This window comes from Thunnus thynnus, chromosome 14 (genome assembly GCF_963924715.1).
Source record: "Thunnus thynnus chromosome 14, fThuThy2.1, whole genome shotgun sequence".
Classification (NCBI taxonomy): Eukaryota; Metazoa; Chordata; class Actinopteri; order Scombriformes; family Scombridae; genus Thunnus; species Thunnus thynnus.
In genome coordinates this window covers 17,769,872-17,793,402 of record NC_089530.1, presented here as the reverse complement: position 1 = coordinate 17,793,402, position 23,531 = coordinate 17,769,872, and the positions used below count along the sequence as shown (strand labels likewise).

The following is a 23,531-nucleotide window of genomic DNA, read 5'->3' as shown; positions in this document are numbered from 1 at the left end:
TATTTTAATCAGTATCTGTATGTACTGTATGTGTATATGGTTTGTAGCTTGATGTGCACTTTAGGAAGTGCTGGCTGACTGCAGGTCCTGGTTTAGTTAACTGAGCTGCAGATAGAGTACACAGAGGAGAAGCTGAGGTTTGACACAGATGGGAAAAGACACCTGGCTCTCTGGAGAGGCCAGCAGCAGGACTGGAGCCATGGCCAGTTATGGATATGAGTGCATGTTTGGATAAACCTTGTCCAACATTTGCCAGGTTATAGCCTTTTTGTCAACCCTTTCTGTTTCATTGATTCCAGTTTTTTTTAAAAATGAGAATTTTATCTATTTCTGCGATTGCTAAAGTAGATGATTTTACACTGGGGTACAAAAAAGCTGCTTCACATTTAGATCTTTCTTTTAAGATGACAGTAATTTGATGTAAAATGGCATGTTATCTGTGGATTTCATTAAACATTAACTCAATAATATTAGGATTTGAAACTATAAAATTGAGGTAAGACAGTATCTGTGAAGCATCATGAAGCGATTACCCTACTGTACTTCAAGCTAAGCAACACTTCTTGCTTAACCAACATTAAAACATTGTTTTACCAACTGTATTCCTTTGTTACTTTAGATGAAGTCATTTTTGGCAAAAGGCTTCTCTGTTTCCAGATGCATGAACAAATGAGACAGATCAGTTATGAGACTTTTCCAATCACACAAGTAATAGCATACAACTCAGTTCAGCTTCATTAAAAACACGAAATATATACTTACTTAATTTTGACAGCAAATTCAACTGTGAATACACTATTAAATTGGATTGTGACATAGTAAAAACAATGTTTATATTGGATCTTCAAGCAGTGGTCATGCTGTGGAAAAACAACTGCTATATGAATTTCAGAACTTTCTATAATATATGATGGGCTGAAACAAAATAATGTTAAACACTTATGCTGAGCCAACATAAATAAAGTTACAGTCTATTAAAAAAATTAACACAGTCCAAGCAGATGATGCACAAAGTATCATTGTAAACAACTTGAATCGAAACAACTCACACATCATATAGGCTACTGTGTGAAGAGTTTACAGATTCTTCTTCTCATGGAAAGGCGAGCGAGATGATGGTGGAAGGATTTCTTTAGGTAATGTAGCATAAACTTAGGGATAAATTATCATATGTTTACAGTCATTTTTCAGATACTGTTCACATTGACATAACGTGTGAAACAGATTAATTGTAATACAGGTTAAACATTTCTGAAGTATTACTGCATATGATGCACTCTGTGTTTATTTTGCCAAAATCTGCTTGGGTGGAGATGAAACTGATGAAAGCACTATAGAGGGTTGGGGAGAAATGATGGGGATAAAGTAGATGCTTGACCTGCCCTGCTCGCTTATGACCCTTAGCACAGAACTGGAATAATATTCTTCTCAGGAGGAGATTGAGCACACAACTCTGGCTCTGTGCACCCGCCCCCCCAATCACCAGTAAAATCCAATAGATGTGAGGAAGGTAAAAAGAGAGAAAATATGTCTAAACATTATAAAATGTTGAAGACTTTGCTCCTGTGTTTTAGGGCTAAAGTTTAACCTTTAGTTAAATATGGAGTCAAAGAAGTTGTGAGATAGTCTTTATAATTCATACAGCTTTGATTTCATTGTGTACGCACCCACACCAGGAGATGCACACCCACTGTACGCTGCAACGGCTGATTAAAAATCCAAGCCCATGAGAGTTCATCCTAAGCCTGAGTTGAGAATAACCATCTGTCTGCGCATAACTGCAGCTCACTCTTTGTAGGTGGGCCTATTAGAAATGGAATGTGTGAGATATTAGTCCTTTGCTCACATTTCTCAGCCAAGCCAGAGGACAAAAGTGTTTGCTCTGCTCCATGTCTACATTACACAGACACTCCTGCCTGAGGTTGACCTAAGATTAACCTCTGCAAGAGTAACCTCCAGCTCAAGGGTCAATGGGTCGACGTCATTGAGCAGGAAATCATTATGATAGAGCAGGGGTCTGGTTTGCACATAGACAGGGTGCAGTAAGAACTTTAGTGTGTATATCCTTAAGAAAGGTAATGAAGCTGCTTACACACAAAAGCACACCCACACATTAGCACAGTAAACTCATGCATACTGGTCCACATCTCCAGCGAAGCTTGGTCATGATTTCACAGTGATGTCAGGGGAGAGGAATGTCAGTTTGATCACATATCAACCATTAATAACTTTCCTTGTGGGGAAATACTGATATGAAATTAATCTTAAGGCTGTAAAAGAAAATATTTTAAAACAATAAAACAAAGAAAATGCTTTACAACAACTATACTTATAATTTATAATGCACAATTGTGTGCTTTTATTAATCATATTGTTCACAAAACCTTTGTTTTAACCCATCTTTGGGTTAGGGTTAGTATTAGGGTTGGGCATGTAGTGATTATAATTAAATATACAGTAACTAATAGTAAGCTAATTCAATGCAATGTCTTCCTAAGTGACAAAAAAAATGTATGTGTCACATGCGTATGTAAGGAGTCCACAGCAGCTGTACCACCATGTATGCACATCTGGAGAAATACGTTATGACTACAAGTTTGGTACCAACAGCATGCTCATATGTTCTGAATCAAAGCTACAGAATAGCAAGAAAAGTGAAACGTCTTTTCTTTATTGATGCCCGTCATCTTGTCACAGCCAGCTTTCCTCAGATCTTTACAGCTGGTCTTTAGTGAGCTACGGCTTTGAATACTAGATTCACTGTTTGTAATGAAGAGATTTAATTCTGACGAAAATGCATCTTGCATGATCAAATGTCACAGGAACACCTAAGTCCTTGACCCTTTTGGAGTAAGAACGATGGAATTTAGATCTCCAAAGTCAGACAGCAAGGAGGTTATTCCCTACATACTGGTTATATTTTTTATCTTCAGCTGCACAGTCTTTGCTGTTATGGTGTACTGGTTATGCTGGGATTAGAATGAGAATCATGTACTGTCAACTTTCAATACTTTGATGGCTGGAGTTGCTGAAAGGTTCCTTGACATCACATTGCAATTGTTTCCCTTTCTTATAAGTCTACAGGGTGGGCAGCAGTTAACAAAGAATCCAGTAATGTGGGACATACAATATGAAAGTACTGTTGACAGTCTACCTCAGAGCACTTACATCCTTTTCATTTGAAATCAAAGCTTCAATGGGCAAGAAGCTGCTGCCTGGTACAAGGACTTAGCTCTATGCAGGTATTCATCAAAGCATCATTGTGAAATTGAGTCAAAACATAATTGAGCAATGTCCTTCTGCTGACTGAACGTACGCACAGGAAGTGCAGTCCACAAGGTACTGATTTAAGTTTAGTCAGTTCAATAGAGGTAAATATTCCTCTGTGGGTCGAGGTCTTCATCTTAGATTTTTTTAGATGCTGAGTTTGTATACTCCCACTGGGCCCCACATGCAGAGACTCCTGAGTCCAGATGTAGATTTGGAGCTTAGTCTGTTAGACTGCAGTAAAGCTCAACCAACCAAGCTTCAGACTAATAAGAGGTTGAAATATAAATGCAAACAGTATATGATAAAATACATGGAAAGTTGAGAAACTTGAGATTTGGCTGTACGAGGATTAAAATGATGTTTTAAACTGTGATGATGCTATGGAGATGGTGGATTTATGTGTATTTTTATTGGAATTATTCATACTCCTGTCTTTGCCCTTGATTAAAATTGAAATAAAATTTTAAAAAACTGCCCTTGACCAATGAACTGGCCTATAACTGGAGCTGGTCCCCGGGCGCTGTGCTGCAGCTGTTCCTAAATAGTTTAGATGTATCAAGTGCAGAGGACGAATTTCACCATGGGCATTAATAAAGTGTTACTTACTTTTTACCACTCACTAAAAATACAATACAAAGCAAAGTCACATTGCAGACAGGGCAATAAAAGATATTTTTCAGTGAACAAGCACTCCAACAAAACACCTTAAAGCAAACTAATGTCGAAATGATAAGCAATATACCCTCACCTTGTTACAAACAACACAAATTCCTAGTTTTAAATCTGCATAATTGTCAAACTAACACTGCAGTTATGAAAAAATGATAGATGACTAAAGCTTTTATTTTAATTTTAGATCTGGCCGGTGGCATCCATTATCATAAAGGAAATTTAAGCTCCATAATTTAACATTCTCTGCATGTACTCGATCATAAACTGTGACTGGAAGTGCTGATTAGGACCCCAGGATGTAAGATGAATTGTAAGTATATGAAAAACAAACTGCTATTATCACAAATGCATTACAATGACTATTTTTCTTAATTTGTCTCTAACTTTCCTCACAAGTTCCTTTTTGTTGCATTCAGCATCTAAACCTCTGAAACAACTTCAAAAGGGTACAGCGTTATCTGAATGAGCTGTTCATTACTTGATTGTTACTGGAAGTTAGCATCACTTTGATTAGAATAAGTTTAAAATAATTCACTGTAGCAATGGTCAAATTATTGAGCACATATTAAAGTAATTTCAGTTGACTTCAAACAATCAGGTGTCAGAGAACTACTTAATTACACTCTTTTGATACCAATGTTTCAATTTTAAGATTACAAGAGAAGACATTCTTCCATCTCATCACACTACCCTCTAGCTGAGAACTTTCCACATTGTATAGATAAAAGACGTACAGTTCTATGAACAGTATATTTATTATGCTATGCACTATTCACCAATATAAATCATTTATAAATATAAATCTAAAAAGGCAGATCAAGACATTAAAATGAGAGTTAGATATGTTTTTTGCTAATGACTATTTGTGTGTCTGTCTTCACCATTATTATGACAAATCAGCTGTTTATCCTCATATCAGTGTGATGTGACACTTCTTTCATTCACCAGAGGGGGAAAGAAACATCTTACATATTTCAAGCTTACTATATGGCTCCCTCTTGTGACGGAGCAACATAACATCCTTTTATTTTTGCATTTTTTAAATCTGTGCAGGGACATCTGTTGACCATTAGATGGCAGAAGTAGACGAGGGCTCAGACAATAATAGTGCCTTTCTGCTGGTGCTAATAGTGACTACTGGCAGGGACAACAGTAAAATGAGTCTTAATCATGTTTCATGTCGAAGAAAATGTCACCGATTGTATCACTGCATCTCTTATTATTTAAGCTGTTTTCCAATTATTTCCAATCATTCCTTACTTTGCATAGAATATGATGAAAAAGCTCTCCACTACAGGGAAAATACAACTTGTAAACAGTCACTTTCCCAACCAATTTTAACAGATTGTCAAATGCTTCATACAGGGAACAGTTAATGACTGTCAGTAAATGTCTCTTCATCCACCTCGCTCATCGTCATTTTATGGCATCACAAGATAACCTTTTCTGTGATCTCGAGAACTCGTGACACAAAATAACATCAATAAAGTCACTCTAAAACAGTCCAGAACAGATCCTGCAGTAAAGAACTGAGCATTTGGGTGGCTTTTAGACCCCCACATCTCAATTTAAGCTGCACTGGACTGTTTCAGAGACAAGAGGAGGGCCTCACTTTGAAGTGGGATTAACATGTTAGAGGTGGTGGGCCTGGTGGTAGTGGAGAGACCACTCAAGAGGTTATTCTACCACTTTTTTTTTCATAGAATGTGTTGGGACAGTGAATCTGCTATATTCAGGGTTTGATGAGTTTAAATTCACATAGGCTTATTAGTAAGAAAACAATAATACTGACATACTGGTCAGTAAAATAGCAACTTTTAACAAACCTACATTGAACATAAATCAAAAGGAAAGAATACAACTTAGACAAAAGTAAACTTGCACCCATTCAAAAGAGCAAGTCTGTAATTACTCCCACTCTGACTTTGATCTGAGTATGACAAATGACTAGGCTGAGAGCCTCGTCTGCCCTGAGACTTGAACTCAGCCGCACTCTCGTGACACCACTGATCCTTACGCATTTGTTCTGGGATCAGGTGTCACGTCCCAGAAATCATTATTAATAAAACACAGTGCCTCTCGACCAACATCAATCAATCATCTCTGAGACACGGTAAAGCCTCTGGATCAAGATGGGTCAGCATGGGTGAAAGGCATGAACCACAGCTGCTGAACCCACACAAACACACACACAGTCTACTGCTGTGGCCGGTGCTTACAACCCACCAGAGGGGAAAGCTTGGTATCTAACAGTTCATGTAACAGAGATGATGTTAATGCTCAGTGATAGCTTATAATTTATAAAGTAAAAAGCGATAGTTACTCTGTGGGAGGGTTGAGGTCCTCTGCCTTGGTCTCAAAGAACTTAAGAACTTCCTCGCTTTGGGAAATGTGGGAGGGAAGCTTCATCAGAGCCTGCAACAAAGGCACAAAATATTTACTGTAGAAGGTCACCTATGTTTTCAAAAGGGCTGTATGGTTTAAAAGGCAATGAGTAACAAGCTGATAACACTTTGTCATTGTACAGTCAGACAGATGAGAAGACCAGGCGGAGATGTGGAGGGTGTGGAGGGGAAGGAAGAAGGTTCTGAGCCCAGAGTGAGGGTTAAAACAAAGGAAAACACACAGGGGTGATATAAAATAACAACCGTCTGTCTCAGCTGCATAAAGTATTCAAAATTCAAAATGACATGCTTGAGCCCACTGCACATGAATCAAAAATCAATCCATATAGAAACAATATTAATAGGAGATCCTGCCTTCTGGTGAGACAGGCTTGTCTTTAAGTGCCCTGCCTTCACAGCAAATCTAGTTTAGATCGTCTAAATGAAAAAACTGCTGCCACACTTGGCAACACACCTGCCCCACATTCCTTTCTCTGACATAATGAATGTAAGGGGGTCAGGTAGCCATCTGCACACTGCGCTTTAAGTCTGCTGATTCATTCTTGCTTTCTGGATTATGCTTTACCCCCTGTGCCCCCATTTCCCTCGTTTCCTTTATAGGCTGCCTATTTACATTGGTGACAGGAAATGACCAGTGCAGATAGAGCAGTTGCTTTCCTGTTGAGGCTGGTGGGGGAGATAAATGCTGAGGCCTGGCTTGAAAATGTGGCAAATATGCACAGGGAGAAGAGCACTGACACTGATAAAACACTCTTCCAACCAACAATATGTGGTCAACATTTACTGTCCTAAAAGACCAACCACACATACACACAGAGAGATTAGACTATTACATTATGAGACATACAATCGTTGTCTTACTTTGCAGTAGTTATCCAAGTGCTTCAGTCTTCTGACAGCTACATCCCTTATGTGACTTCTGCGAAACAGGACCTTTCCTGGGGGAAAAACAAAGCACTGTCAGTTATGTGTGTGTCAGTCAGTTAAATGAATCTGCAAAAATATAATAGGAAAAAAAATAGAACAATACAGACTTTAGATAATCTAACATACTCACATAAGGTCTGTTATTTGGTCTGCTAATGGTTACACCACAAAGGGTGCAGCTTTACCAAATAATTAATTAATATTTTGTCAGTATGATTTCCAGCAATAGAAAGTAAGGCGTTTCTCTGTGTTTTATGGAGCTCACTGTCATCATTACCCATGATATACTCAAGACAAAGCAGCAAACAATGAATACATGTTTTGAATATTTAACAATAGAAGCTTGATTCTAAACAGAAGAACTCCAAAAGTTTTTTTAGGTCATGCATTAATGAAAGTGGTTGTAAAAAGTTACATAAAGTTACTACTAATCCTCACTCTATTAGCTTTAGGACACCGACTGCCAATATCAGTGTCTAAACACTAAACAGTGAAAAAGTGCGTGCTGCTTGTTGTGTGTAAGGGAATTCAGTTCACCCCATGGTGGGCTTACAGAGAGATCAAAACAGCACTAACCAGACTTGAACAGTACAGCTTGTCTAACAAAGGATCTCTTCACTGCCCTCCTCTGCTCTGACCCACAATGAGTTTATCAGATTAGACAAATCCCTCTCTGCTAGCCTCCTACCTACATGGCAGACAACAAATTGATTTTGCTTGAGTGGAATATGGCAGTTAATAAAACAATGCAACGTGGTAGGTCATGCTACGGAGCTTGTAGGAGTAACAAACACTGGTTGTGCATGAAAATGTCTGAAGGCCTTACTTTTACTTGTACTTACAGGACTTGAATACCGCAGCAACTTAGATAAAGTTAAAATTGATGTGACTGTGTAATGCAGGTTCTGATGTACTGTGTGTGTTTATCACCTGGCAAAAAAGGAATAATCCTCTTTTTAGGGTCCTTCTGGCCTCCGTCAATTGGAAATTTGTCGAGGATTCGCATCTGAAAAAGAAGAGGAAAGATTAAACAGTGCCTCAAACATGAGTTGTGCAGCAAAAATGTCAAAAAGCACACTCTTTTTTGCCAATCTAATACTTCAAGCAATTCAGTAAGAAAAAGATAAAAGCCAAAATAAATGGCAAGCGATCATTATCATCTGACCATTAGAGGTTTGACATGACAGGAACTGTCTTTTATCTACCACAAGTTTATCAGTGAAAGTTCAAGTGAAGGAAGCTGAGATGAGAATAGAGACAAAACGAGGTTGCAAATCCTCCAGACACAGACAACCTCCTTGTTACGGTACATGAGTTCAATATGGGGTGTAATTACATATCGTCTGAAAAGCTACTGTGTCGTGCGACTACAAACAGAGTCACTTTGATCTCTTGGGCAGCAGACAAGGTTACATCACCCACACTTATCTGGAAAAACCTCAAAAGCAAGTTCCACTTAAAGAGCTTAAAAAGCCATCAAAGTAGATAATTAACACTTTGATGTGAGCAAAAATTACACTTGATATATCTGTCTATGATCGACCTACTGAGAGATATAGGGTTAAACCAAAAAAATAAACAGAGCGCATGCTGTGTGAAGTCCTTTATGATGACAGCATGCAACTATTTTCTTCCAAGTGTAGCAGTTTGTAATTGTTTCAGCATGTGTCTGTTCAGATACATGTATACAGTATGCATGCATCTGTCCCATGTGTACAAGGAACATGTGTTCTGTTGTATATGATGTATGAGCATGTTTAGTTGCGTGCTGAAAAAGCATGAATTGCAAATGTGTTAAGTATGTGTCTGTATGTGTTTGTATCACGGACAAGAGTTTTTAGTTTCCTCTTTGAATAAATCAAAGCAATACCATGAACACATATGAGAGCTTCCTACAGTAACAGCAAGCTCAAAATACAGACGTGGCCCCGTTCTGCTTTGCCTTGTTCCAGATGTGCTCGGTTAAACAGCAAAGGCTGTGAGCGTCAAGCTTAAGCACACTCAACTGGGAGGAGGAGACCGGGAGACTAGTCTCGGTCTAGACCGAGCCAAAAAGAACCAGGTGGACAAACAGAACCCAGCTTGGAGGGTAAAGTTGGATCCACTCTGTCTGGGCCTGTAGGAGTTGTTTGTAGGACTTCTCGAGTAAGAGGTGGTTTGGTTTCTCTTCTTGTGGTTCTTTCTTTTTTGTACTCATCTGCTGCCTCTGCTAAATCTCTACATTTCTCTCAGGGCATGGCATTTCCCCCCTGCTCTGAAATATAGACAGCTAACGAGAAATGGTTTCCTTTGAGGAGGACAGTCATTGTTATTGTGCTTTAAGGGAAAAGTAAAATGTTGAGTTTAAAGAACAGTTCTGGTTAACCACACCTGTCTGAATAGGCAGAAATGCACATAAACAGTAATATTTCTGATTTTACTAGAGTTTTTTGCTTCTTACACAGAAAAGTCAAGACATCAAATATGTATATAAACCAGACTGTTTTTCTTTTGGACACTATAGCAATAACATAATTTTACAGCAAGAGCTATAATTTCAACAAAAAAAAAAATCACAGTTTTTCTAACACTGGCAATTTTATTGTTTGTCTTACACACTGAGCTGCACACTCATCAGCTCACCAGCTGGATGTAGCAGTATACTCCCTCTAAGAAGGGAGTGTTCACTCAATACCTTTGGAAACAACCACGGGTGACACAGAGACCTAACATCCAGAAGCGATGATGACATCATCCCCCGGGACCTGCCTGGATACACTCACAGCTTTACAGGACAGGTGTGAAAGGCGTTTCTATGGCAACAGCTGAACAACTTGGAACGAAACTCCCAGGGAAAACATTTCTCACATTTCATATACCTTTAATTCAGAGGCTTCGGGGACTTGGCCCACAGATGCTGTAACTACACTACAGTATATTGCTTTCCTAAACTCTGCACAGGATAATTCAGCGTACTAAGCTGCAGTGTCAGCCAAGTGTTCCCACTGGGAAAAATGAACATGTCGATGTAGCAACAGGTGCTATGATGTAATCACTACTACCCTCTCTTTTTCTACATACTTAATAATGAGTGTTGTGAATAAATGCCAGAGGAAGAAACACTCAATCGTCAAGTATACCTCTATTTTGGCTTTATGACATTGTGAACACGAATTATGGTGACAAGAAAAAACCCAAACAGCTTCTGTATACTGTAATAATCATCATTCATTTGGAGCATTTAAAATGTAATTGCGCTCACAGGGATGGGAAGGAAGGAACAGACAAAGAGACACTACACTGTGCAACAGACAAAGAAACTGTTCTGAGAGGAATCTCTGACAGAAGGAATTTGGAGGAATGTTTGAGTGGGACAACGATCTGATTCCATCTCTGGGTTTTGTTTTGACATCTGCTTGACAGTTGTTTACAGCAGAGCTATTGTAGTGCAACAACCCTCTTGGTCAGAAACTGTTTCACTCACTTACGTGGAGAGAATCACAAATTATTGTGCATGTTTTTACCGCAAATGCATCCTGTCCTTATTATCAGAAACAAGTGAAATCAAGTGATATAAATTCATATTTTGTGCCTCTACTGGTACTCAACAGTTGCTGCAACATTAAAAATTATCATTACAAAGTCTCATCAAATCTTTGGGCTATTGAACTTCAGTTTACTCTCAGGCATTAGTTTGTCTATGTTATATGTCTGCAAAAAAGCCCATGTTTGACAACAGTTTTTGAGGAAAATAACCACGATATACACTCAGCGTGTGTCAGGAAAGTAGGCCAGACAAATTACAATGCGGACGGGGTAGAACTGACCCTGGTCCAATTCCCAAATCCAAAAATAATGACGACTAAGAGATTTTTGGAGACATTTCTGTCCAAAAGGGAAAACCAGGCCAGCTTGCACACTCCACAATCCCCCCTGAGGAATGCTGCGACCCATGTGCTCTGTTCTCTGTGGTTGAAGGGTGTGGAGGGGAGAGACCTCACTCCCTTCTATCTGACGGTAAACTCTGTCTGACACACTGACCAATTCTGCTCACGTCAAACATGTGCGGGTGAAAAACATTCCCTTTGACACCAGAAACAGCACTTGGTGGAATTCAGGCTCAGCACTATGTTAACATGAAAACAAATGGATCTAAAACTGGGAATCAATGTGCTTCACTCTGCCCAAGCATTACAAAGACCACACCTCACTTAAGGTCAGCAGAAAAGAAGAGAGGAGAAGAATCAGATAAAAAAGGAGATGGGCTCCTCATAATTTATGATAATTGCTTCCCAGAGGAGTAGTTATGAGTTATGTAGAGTGCACCAGAGAGGTTTGAAACATTAGCAGTGAGTGCACTTTTGGATATCCATTTGGCAATGAAAATGGATATTTCATCTTTAAAAGTCAAACAGCAAGGCAGCCTGTTGTTGATGAGGAGTTTTATATGACCAACTATACAGTGCTGACTGATGTTAGACATAATATGAATTATCAGCCACTGCTTAAAGGCATTGTTCTGTGACCTCACTTAGCTTTTCATTCTGAATTAATTGTTATCAGATGAGATCATGGTCACATTTGTTGGGCTCAGGGTGTCAAATGCATTTTTTTCTCAATCAGCTTCTAGTGAACATAAAACAAGCTATTGTGCTACAAAGACAGAGAACTGTGCAGAGCTTGGAAATATTGTAGGTGTCAGCTGGCAGGCACACAAGCAAAAGCTCAGTTTCTGCTTTGAGAAAAGACAAATATTTAAATACATCACCACAAAATGGGAAACTCAAGGCACTAGAAAAGCGAGTCAGTAAACCACCATTGCACACCATTATAGAAGTCATATAAAAACAAGGGAAACATGCCCCAGTGAAATAACTGTCTTATCTAAACTTCCAAGCGAATGTATCTTTCTTTCAGTGGCAACCCCCAACCCTTTCCTGATCACAACTTCCTACTAATTTCATCCAGTGCATTCTGGGATTGGACCATGCATTTCCTAAACTACATCCTCCTTCTGTCGGAAGCTTGCTGCAAATCTCACTGGTTGATTTCGTTTCCAAAAAAAAATAAAAATGTATGTAATTATTCAGTATTTCTAAAAATTGGATATTTTGAAGAACATACTGACTACTTTCCTGTAAGGACAAATAAAACACACCATCTCCACCCATTTCTCATGGACAGCTGCAGTCTGCTGTTCTCAAACACACCCCGGCAGCAGGGATCTATGGACAAGACTAATGTTTACAGAGACAGGAGAGAAGCTCTGTTTCCATCGAACAGACCAGGGCAGAATTTTCCTGGCTATTAGCAAGAGACCAGAGAACAAAGGGTTTCCTCTGCTGCCTTCGACAGAGCCAGCCCACCAGAGCCACACGCTGCAGAGTGCAGTCTGGCTAAAAGGGTTATCAGAGAAGAGACAAGAAAAATGCTTGATAAGGTAAACAGTAACTTAGGTTTAAACCCCTCATATTGATACTTAGGCTACTTAAATGTTTGGATTTGTTAGCTTTTCCAACAACCACGCAATAATAAAGACTATTTAGTCCTGTGTAGTTGAAATGTAAACTTGAGTCTGTGTTAGTAAATGCAGAAATTTCACTGAAGGCAATAAGATCCCCCAGAACTCAAGACTGTAATGGCCCCATGCTGCATTCTGCATTCTGACTGAGGTTGTGTTCTCTTCCTGCTTCTTCACTTGAATGAATATGATGCATCTGCTGACTGGATTTCCCCCATTTCCCTGTTTCCAAGCAGGCTCCAGTAGTCTTAAATGAGACCTTTCACTAAGCATACTGCCTTCCATCAGCTGAACAGAAAGTCGTGACCAAAAGGTCAAACTGACCACAGAGTTTAATGTGGCTGGTTGGCAACATGAACAAAATATATTCAAGCCATTCTCAACACACAATTAAATTAAAACTTAATTGCTTTTGAGAGACCTCCCATGTAAATGTGAATTAAAGCTGCTCATGTATTTGTGTAGAAGTGTTAAGTTATTTTGCCAGTGAAACATACCTGTAGGTCAAAGAATTTGCTGTATCTCCTGTAGATGATATGAGAAGTGGAGTCTGAGTATGTCACGTTGATAAGGTACACCTATTGAGAAAAGCACAAACAAGAAGCCCATTAAAAACAAAGTCACTTTGTCAAAGACACCACAGCATCGCTTTAGCTCGACTCACCCTAATGACACAAAGTGCATTCCCTCCTGCCTCAACTTCAAGAGGTCGTCAAAGGTCAAATAAACTCATTAAGTTCGTCTGTTTCAGTCACACATTGGAAAGCCATCAGGGGTCATCGAGAGGGCTCAATGGATTTCAAGCGTTATGTCATTTTTTTAAAAACATTTATAATGAATTACATTTGTAATGTGACTGATTTCAGTGATTAAAAATACTACTACTTACTAAGTATGTCTGAATTTTACTAATAACTCTATAGTATTATAATAGCAAGAGGCTGTGAGACTCTCATTTCACATGATTTGTTCTTATGAAATGCATTTTAGTTCCTTGTATACTCCTCAACATCACAACTTTGAATTTCATTTTTTATAACGTCCAGCTGAGTCCACTGCCTGAGGACACAAATGATGCTCCTATTGTGTCAACGACTTCATGCACTTACATTTGTCACCAGGAGTAATGACATGGAAGAAGTGTTTACTCATACAGAAGCTGAAATGGGAATATCATTTCCTTGGCAGACATCAGTCATTTCAGAACAAAACACTGTTGCCGGACATTTTCCCAAAATAAATTCTCTATTTGCCTCAACAATAAAGAGCCCACAAACAATTGTGTACGCCCTGAGGTTCGGAAACAGATGGCTGAACCTAATGCATTTCCATCTAAGTGCATGGCATTGAGTGTTTACAAAAGCTGCATTTACACATATGGTGGCAATCCGCAAGGACATCAGTTACCAGTTTGAAATGCAGTCTTCATTGGGCACACATTTTATTACAGAAAGAGTGTGCAGTGGGGCAGAACAAGTTCTCTAGCAGTTCACTAATTAGATACAGACACAGCATGACCAAACACTGAATTTAGGCAACAGCATGGCTAAAGGTGAGGGTGTGTGAGGCCAAGCTACACCCCAAAAGAACCATGAACCATGTTTATGTCTGAACATGACAAGAATACTTGAGATAAACACATTACCGTGAGTTCATTAGTGTATAATTATAAAGTAATGCAACCAATAGTAGTAACATCAGGAATTGATTATGATGGTTGCAACCAACATTACTGATACCTCATGGGCCTACTGTAAAAGGATTACAGTCTTTATAGCGGATTCAAAACAAGTTAACAGCACAAATTAATGCATATTTAAGACTCTGTGTGGGCTCATCTGCCCTAAATTACCACGACTGGTGGTCAAATATAGCTGACAGGCACACTTTTATTCTAATTACTAGAGTCTGTATTTAACAAGGAGTTAATGCAGTATATTGCACGCACTAAAGACTTGCCTTTGAATCCCACTCTGGCAGTGTGTGTAAACAAGGATTAGTTGCCATGCACTCTCTGGCTCCAGTGCCATGAGTCCCTGGAAGGAAGTCACACTTGAACCGTGGGGACAAAAGACAAAGGGTTGCTTCTTTCCTCTCTCAAACCGGATAAGCATTTTCAGTTGCTTAGCTCATAGATAATGAGATTTTATTTTTTTCTTCCTCTTCTTCCCTCGTGGGGACTTCCCAGTCACTACCCTCACTTCCAGCTTCCATCCCAAGGGAAAGTCTGTGCCCGACACTTAGTGGCTTTGGGGAGCTCCACTCAGCAGGAGATGGATGATGCAATTGATCCTAACTCTCAGGTTGATTAATCCAATTGTAACTGATGGACTAATTGATTTTTGCAGTCCCGCTGAGACATGTCTCGTGGCTCATTGGATTTGATTACTCAAGTCAGTAAGATGACACCAAGATCAGACCATGCAGTCAAACTAGACTTAAGAGTCTACAGTCATTCTAGCGGCTCTGTGAGGCTGTACTACGCACAGCAGTACTTTGTGCTAAATGCTATGGTCAGAATGCCAACATTCTGGTGTTTGGCAGACATAATATGCACGACATCTTACTTTAACCAACAACTAAGTGGTGAACGTCGTAAACATCTTCCACAGAGATTAAGAACACAGAGCCCAACACTACTGTTTGCCAGCAAAACAGATCAATTATGTATCTGCCGGCAAACTGGACTATACCTCAAAAGTCTTTGAGACTTTTTCTCTGAAAAATGATAGTGATGCAAGGCCAGCCTGAATCAGCAGCCTTCAACCATGTATTTATTCCTCACAGTCACTGTACAAAAGCACCCACCATGGTATTAAAATCAAGGGCTCTAACCAGGCCATTAGACGCATGTACTGCAGCAAATGTAGTGTAACTAAGGGATGTTTCTCTCTTGGAATACAGGACATTTTAACCCATTACTTTCACTGATTGTGCAGTTTATCATTTAGTATCTTATCTTCTGTCTTTAGGTCTTTATGCCAAGCTATGTTAGCAGTCTCTTGGCTTTGAAAGCAAGAAAATTAATAAATCTATTTCCCAAACTGTTAAACTACTGCTTTAACTATATTCATGATCGAAAAGTCCCCAAAAGAGTGTCAAACATCATCAATCTAAAGACCTGACATTTCTGTGTTGCATATCGGTGGGATGTGTAGCACAGAAACATCACAACAATGAATGTTTGGCAGTCATGGACTTACAGTGAGTGACATGTGCATACAAGCATACTCTTCCTCGAACGGATGGAAAGAAACTGTCCGTATGATTGCTTCCTGCTAAATGGTGACAATGACGTTTATCTCCAAAGCATCAAGGACCATGATGGAAGCAAAAACCTCTTTAATGGTCATCTGATTAAGTATGCAAGTCCCATTAGATGGGCTGGGAGCAAGTATTTTATTTCAGTTCAGGTACAGAAGTCAAACTCATATCCCCCTTACTGTGGTGGTGGGGGGCTTCCTCTTGTCTGGCTACACAGCTGTGGTCATATATAAGATGTCTCAGTCCATTACTATTGTTCCCATTGATGATGTTTACAAGGGGATGTGTTAACCCAAAGCAAGACTCACTCTTGTTTCTCATAAGATGCTGAGATGGTACATTCTTCCCACAACCCTTCCCACAAAATAGACAAATATGTCTATTGGTACACAGATTCTTTCCAGCTAACATGCATGTTATGTGGAACAGAATACATGACCTTAATCTGAAATGCGGTACCTTGAAGAAATGGCTTTGACGGTACCAAACTGTAACTTGCAGATGGTAATAGAGCTTTTTGGCACTTTGCTTCCTTCTCTTGCTTTTAGTTTTGTAAGTGCAAGCATGACCTCGTACATTCTCTCTTAAGAAAGGGTGTGAACTGTTTTTCTACAACTGCTCCTCTGCAGCTTTTTTATTAGGCATCAGCACAGTCCAACCTTTTTTCTTTTTTTTTGCATCTTCATGCCATTTTTGTGGTCAGACAGTCAGCCAGACACAAATGTAGGGAGTTGGAGAACCTTGTACCCTGGTACATAGTAGTTTCTGTAAAACATTTGATGAAGATCACAGACAGTAACGATGTAGGAATGTCTGTGGACTTTTCTCTTTAATGGTGATATGTGGGGGACTGTTGTGTATTACATATTTAAATGGTTGCTGTCAGTTTGGTGTTGTGTAAGTGTTGTGACAAGGCTGGGTATTGATTTGCAATACTTTTGACTACGGACTGAATCATGTGTCCTCATTAAATACTGTAGTCTCAACAAGACTTTGGGTGTTTCAAAACCTATGGTTGGTTTGCTCTGTTGTGAATCAGTGATTAAGTTGGTAAACTTGTTGTGTTAACATCAAAATGCTAACATGTTGATCTTTAGAAGGTTTTGTGTTAAGGGCTGAAACGAATAGTTTATTAGTCTTATGACAGAAAATTAATCTGCAACTATTGTTCCGGTCATTTTTCAAGCAAAAAATCCAAAAATTAGCAAATTCCAGTTTCTCAAATGTGAGGATTTGCTGGTCTTATGATGGTAAATTAAACCTCTTGTGTGAGTTGACTGGACAAAACAAGCAATTTGAATACTGTGATCTGGGAAATTATCATGGAAACTCTTTATTATACAGATAAATCAATAGTGAAAATAATTTGGTGCAGCCCTAACCAAATTCACCATCTTGGACAAAACACAAAATACAGCTGAGGCTGATGAATGTCATTAGTTATGCAAATATGCTGTCATAAAGCAAAGTATTGGACAAATCCACACTTAAACCTAATAATGGCACTGGAAGAAAAATCAGACATTCACCAACGTTGTTACAATTAATGCTGAAGGGACATAAATCTGTGTATCAAACGCCATGGCAATCCATTATACTAACATTACACCAAAAAACTCAGTGAACCTCAGTGGCGCTAGAGAGGAAAATCACAGGATTAAGTCAGGGGACAACAATAGTTACTGCAGTTCACCCTGAACCAAAGTGGTGAAACGACCAACAGACCAACATTGTCATCCATAGAGCAAATACAGGCAAAGAAAACTGCAGCAATGATTTGCAATGTGGAGCCTACATTTATATACTTAATAGCTACTTGAACAACATGATGGCAGAAACGCAGAACTAAGAGGCAACAACTTACATAGTGTTTGGAGGGATTTCTCCTCTTCTGAACATCCACAACATTGACGTCCAGGACTGTGCGGAGCTGCATCTTGACAGATCAAGAAGGATTTTCACCAAGAAATACTCTTAATGCTACAAAAGAGGATGTTCGTCCATGAAAACGATATTAAGTATCAAAAACCATAAGGGAAGTCATTGTCTTGTGAGGACACTACGACGAAAGCAAAGTTTGTAGAGAGAGATGGGAGGGGGAAAAAAAGACTCCGCAGTCAGGTTTTGCGTGCGTCCATGATATGATGGTGTCAGGCGGTCTCGGGGTTTCTGAACTCCCTGTGAAACATGACAACGCAATAAAACTGAGGTTTTAATCAGTCTTCTCCTCCCTCAAGAGGGGCTGGACTGCGGCAGCAAAGTATAAGGACAGGAAGGCAAGTCAGTATGTGCGGGGCGGTCCCGCTTCAGCTGGCCGGACACTCTTAAGGGACCTTTTAAAAGAGTGAAGTCAGACTGTTTAGGACATGAAAACTATGGAGAGTTTAGAAATAAGTGTGGACAGGCTACACGAGAAAGATCACACTTTCCTGTGCATAAACACTGGATGGAACAGATAATATATTGCTGCCTTCAATGTCCCTGTGAATTTTCTATACAGGCCAACAAACTTTTCTTGTGGGTTACTTTCATTCAGAAAATTTAGATGCACAGCTGCGGATGGGAAATCATAAGCACTGATGCTTGAAATTTTAATAGCCTACGTATTTTATTTTTTTTTTTTACAATAAATACCAATTAGCTCACTGTGTGTAGATGTTATCTTTTTAACTTAAAGAAATGTAGCCTAGATCTTAATACGGATGCACAAAATGCGTTACCTACAGCTTTATAGAAACATACCATTTGTTTACTCGGCTGACAATCACATAACATAATTTACAGTCTACTTTGACGTTAATTTCAAAGTGACATTAGGAATTCCGACTGCACTTAAACACAGCATGTGTTGAATCTGCTCACACAGTGAAAAAGGTAAAAAAGACAATAACAGTCAGCATCTGTCCACATGGGGGCGCTACACAACACAATAATTCGCCTCTACTTTTTTCAAATGTAAAAATGGGACTAGCAGTGGTGCACTTGAAGGCTTATTTCAGTGGTTCTCAAAGTGGGGCCCGGGGACCCCAAGGGGTCGTTGAGAGGGTTCCAGGAGGTCCCCAGCAAAAAAGGGGAATCATTTATATTGACTATAATTGTGTGACTATTTTGGTCATGGGTTTCATACACTTTCTGCAATAAAACATCTAAAAGCAAAAATCTTATCAGATTGGGGACTCGGGGACAAAATCTTATCAAACGGGGGTCCATGGTCTAATTTGTGCCCTTGACATAAAAATGTTTGAGAACCATTGGTTTATTTTGTGCTCTGCAGTGATGGAAGTAAAGTTAATTTCCTTAAATACTTTACTTAAGCAAAATTCTGAGGTACTTGTGTTTTATTGAGTATTTCATGCCACTTTAGACTTCTACTCAGAGGGAATGTTTTACCCCACTATGTTTATTTGACAGTTATAGTTATTAGTAGCTGAATCAGGCTTTACACTCTGCGATCATCATGTAAACAATATATAAAGTAGTTTAAATAAGCGCCAACTCGACCAGCTAAACACCAAAATGCTGCTTATGTGTTAGTATCTGTACATCTGTAAAATAATCCAACAGTATAATATACTGTAATGATGATATCATGATATAACACTCTGCTAATAAATCAACTTTAAATTAAGTGTCTATTGTAGCTGTGGCCTTTTTTAAATAAGGCTATAATGGAGTACTTTCATATGGTATCACTTACTTAAGGATCTGAATACTTCTCTGAACTTGGATTTTAATGTGTTCAGTGTCAAATTATTTACTGAGTTAAGATGAGATGTTAAAGATGAGACACCAAAACTAAAAAAATAGTTTTCAATTTTACAATGACTTAATTCAACCTCAATTTATAGTGAGCTATATAGCATCTTTTATGACACATGAATATTGTTTTATCTTGGATAGTGTGGGCCTATTGATATTTGTAACCTTGCAGGCGTGCCTACTTTTGCTGTGAAATATGGAACAAAATCCTGACTACACCTAGTAATAATCATAATCCTCTACAATTTAACAATGATATATGTATGTATGAAATATGTAGGCCTATATCTGTGATACAGCAATACTATACTATACAATAAATAAATATTTCCCGAATTTGAACCTCTTACTTTTACCCCTTATCTTGAAATAAGATTTCAGTGGCATGAGACAACTTAAAGTAACTTTAACAAGAGTCTTAATGATGATAGGGTGATATTGGGGAGAGCAGGGGTGATGTTTTTGTTAACTTCATTTCTAATATTTTGCCCCTCTTATGTATTTTAATGGAGTGGACAAAATATTATGAACACTTTTCAATATAACACGCTCCAGTACACCACCACCACCCCCCACTACGACCTCAATAATAAACATAAAGTGGAATTATCACGTTTCTGGAAATGTCAACAAAAACTGAAAATGTATAAACTTCATAAATGTAGGATTTATGGCAGAGCTGTTGTATTGGATTGCATTAGATTGCAGAGGTGTAACTTACCTAATGAAGTGGGAGTGTGAATGTGTGTGTGTGTGTGTGTGTGTGTGTGTGTGTGTGTGTGTGTGTGTGTGTGTGTGTGTGTGTGTGTGGGTCATTCACTGTCCCTCAGTTTGTGGTATGTTGATACATATTGGGCAGCAAGATATGCCCTGTCTCCTTCTCCTAGGAGTATTTTTAATTTTGAGAGGTCATTAAGCTCTTTGAAATTTGAAATTAAAGACCTGAACTTGTTAAAGTAAATGTTCTTTATTTCATTTAATGTTTTGCATTGCCATGTACTAGTCTGCGCCTATCACTTCTCTCCAGATCTGTTTGATTTTGTGCTACGTTTTTTATTTCTTTATTGATACAATAAATAACTGGTAACAAGAAAAAACAAACATTGATTTAGCCATAACCATCTGCTGCAGTAATTCACAGAAAGCACAGCACATGACTACTTTATGATTATGAATTAGCTGAACTGATCAGTTGCATCAGCTGACTCCTTGCATCATTATGTTGGCCCTAACTGAGGCTACATGCTGAAACAACTTCTACCATTTTTTTTCTCTCATCATGACGACAGGAACACGAGCAGCATGCGTGGTAGAAAACGTCCTGTCGAAGAGATTCAGGAAACCGATACAGCTACCCAACTGCGTCAAGCTAACTAGTGATAAAACAACTAACAGCGGAAACATCTCCATTTAGCCTCCGACGTAAAAGCATTTGAGTGGGTCTTTTGCGTTGCTGCGGCAATCCAACACTAACCTAACAAAACACAACTTTCACACTGGAGACATTTAAGGATGATGTGTTCTGTGGAAAATGCGTTTTCATCCAACAAAACAGATGTAACGTACGCTTGACTTTCACGCAAAACGGCTGATATCAAAGCAACCACGAATTCTTCATTGACGGTTAAACGTTTCTATGATATGTACTAAGTCCCTTGTATGACTGTTCGTAACGGTTTTATTTTTCAACGGCTTTAACGGAAATTCAAAATATTTCCGTTAGCTACCTAGACGCTGGTCCGCTAACTTCTGTGTGGTCAGCCAACCGAGGCATGGGGTCCTTTGACTGCCTGTTTTTTTCGTGGTAACGTTAAAAAAAATAATGCAAACGTCGTGTCGAGTGTGATGCTACGGTCGGTATTTGTTGTGTCATTTCATTTCAGTCGTTGAAAACGGAAACACCAGCCTGTGCGGAACAGCGAACTCTTCTCTGTATCCTTCACCTTCTCGACCAGCGTCCTGTGAACACTGCTAGCTATGATGTGATTGTGACTAACTGCCGTCGAGGGGAAGTTATAATTGACATTATCATTAGCTGAATGGCTACAGCAGCATATTGTCTGTCTCCGTTCACCGCCTGTATGCTGTTATTTCGATAGCCGTTTTGAACTCCGCATCGGGAGGGACCGCTACTGTTCATTTCTTGGCGGAAATAACCGAACAGACTGCATCCACGGCACTGTAGTTGAGCTACATCCGAAAAAAGATGTCTTTTTTCAATTTTCGGAAGATATTCAAGTTAGGGCCTGATAAGAAGAAGAAGCAGTATGAACATGTACACAGAGACGTCAACCCAGAGGAGATTTGGGACATCATTGGGGAACTTGGAGATGGAGCGTTTGGGAAAGTATACAAGGTAATAATAACATATTACGCCCGCTTTGGGATTTTCTAACCCATTTCGTAGACACTTGGTTCCGCTGTGTTTCATGTTGCTGTCTGCAGGTCATAATTTACATCATTAGATGACAGTAGTGACAGCCCACGGTCAGGCCACATCCTTAGACCCTCATTAATTAAAATTTACGATTCAAATGTTTGCTATGACAGTTTACTCACACTGCATCCTGTATTCTAACTGTCACTTGCCTAACACATGGCCTACTTGAATCTAACCGGTGAGGAAATACAAAAAAAGATAAACTAGGTCTCTGTGTGTAGTAACAGCTTTAACTCGCCACCTAACTGTGTCAGGGGCATTTCCTATTTTTGAGGTTTTAGGTAGGCCCAGCGACATTTTCGGGTTATAATTATGACTTTGCCTTGTCATTGAGTTGCACTTGGCCTCAGTCAAACTGTTGAAGGAGTGGTTCTCTACCACAGAATAAACACAGCCTCACAGATGCCAAACTGGATTGTCTAAGGTTGCGTGGAGAGATCCCAGGACACACTGATAAGCTGTTTAAAAAAAAAAATCCTGAGAGCAGGTGCCTTTAAAGACAAACATGTTATTGCCAGCCTTGTAGAATTGGGCAGTTGTGAAAATGGACTTTGTTTACATTGACAGTGGACAGTAGATAACGCCTTACATTGTGACAGGTGTGTTTGTAATTTAGTGTAGTGGTTAACAATTTCTCACTTGAGGTTGATGGTCTTTTTGTTTCATCAACACATACTGAACATTATACATGAGGTGGACATAATATCAGTAACACCAGAACAGCATCATGCAATTGAATAAAATAGCTAGCTACCTTTGTGGAGATTATAATTTTCTGTTTTTGTTGAGAGAGTAGTGGAGAGAGCAGTTGTTTCCTTCTGTGGTTATTTCTAAAGCTGTAGTGTGTGGTGTTGGATTGTATTTTATCACAAGGTATTCAAGGTTTTGTGTCCACCACCTGTAATCTCTGCTGCTAGCTGACGTACCTGTGCAGGTTATCTTTGTGTGAATTTGTGTTGGGCTGAGATCACCCTTTGAAAAGGTCAACAACATGAGAGAAATTCAGCCTTGTCCATAGACCAGTATACTGTATGTCCTTGAGTTTTCCTTTTTTAAACATAATTTAAATACAACCTGTTTGAACAACTTCCAGGAAATGTAAGGTGTATGATACAAATCTAACACACACAATTGGTGGAAATCAACTTTGCATGCACCTCCATGCCGTCATCAATTCAGGACCATTTTATTGCAGTAAACCCTGTTGAACAGCTTTCTCTTGCTCACTCTCTCTGTGGCTCTTACATGGTTCCTTCCTGGAACTCTTGTGATCAAATAATACAGCTAATAGCCC

At 39.1% G+C, this 23,531-nt stretch overlaps 2 protein-coding genes across 4 annotated transcripts in view; one reads left to right on the top strand and one right to left on the bottom strand.

Annotated features, from left to right (window-relative positions):
- sh3pxd2ab (SH3 and PX domains 2Ab) overlaps positions 1-18,273 on the bottom strand; it is a 49,434-nt gene extending 31,161 nt beyond the window's left edge. Inside the window, exons 1-5 of one of the 2 annotated variants that reach the window (XM_067610313.1) lie at positions 17,903-18,273; positions 13,272-13,352; positions 8,205-8,280; positions 7,209-7,285; positions 6,266-6,357 (exon numbers count right to left, since the gene is read on the bottom strand). In XM_067610313.1, the coding sequence (XP_067466414.1) occupies positions 6,266-6,357; positions 7,209-7,285; positions 8,205-8,280; positions 13,272-13,352; positions 17,903-17,974 (398 nt within the window). In that variant the 5' untranslated portion in view covers positions 17,975-18,273. The remainder of the gene's footprint in view (positions 1-6,265; positions 6,358-7,208; positions 7,286-8,204; positions 8,281-13,271; positions 13,353-17,902) is intronic. The other variant, XM_067610314.1, reaches the window with a different exon arrangement.
- Positions 18,274-21,284: 3,011 nt separating this feature from the next.
- slka (STE20-like kinase a) overlaps positions 21,285-23,531 on the top strand; it is a 23,400-nt gene continuing 21,153 nt past the window's right edge. The window contains exon 1 of one of the 2 annotated variants that reach the window (XM_067610310.1): positions 21,285-22,153. In XM_067610310.1, the coding sequence (XP_067466411.1) occupies positions 22,004-22,153 (150 nt within the window). In that variant the 5' untranslated portion in view covers positions 21,285-22,003. The remainder of the gene's footprint in view (positions 22,154-23,531) is intronic. The other variant, XM_067610312.1, reaches the window with a different exon arrangement.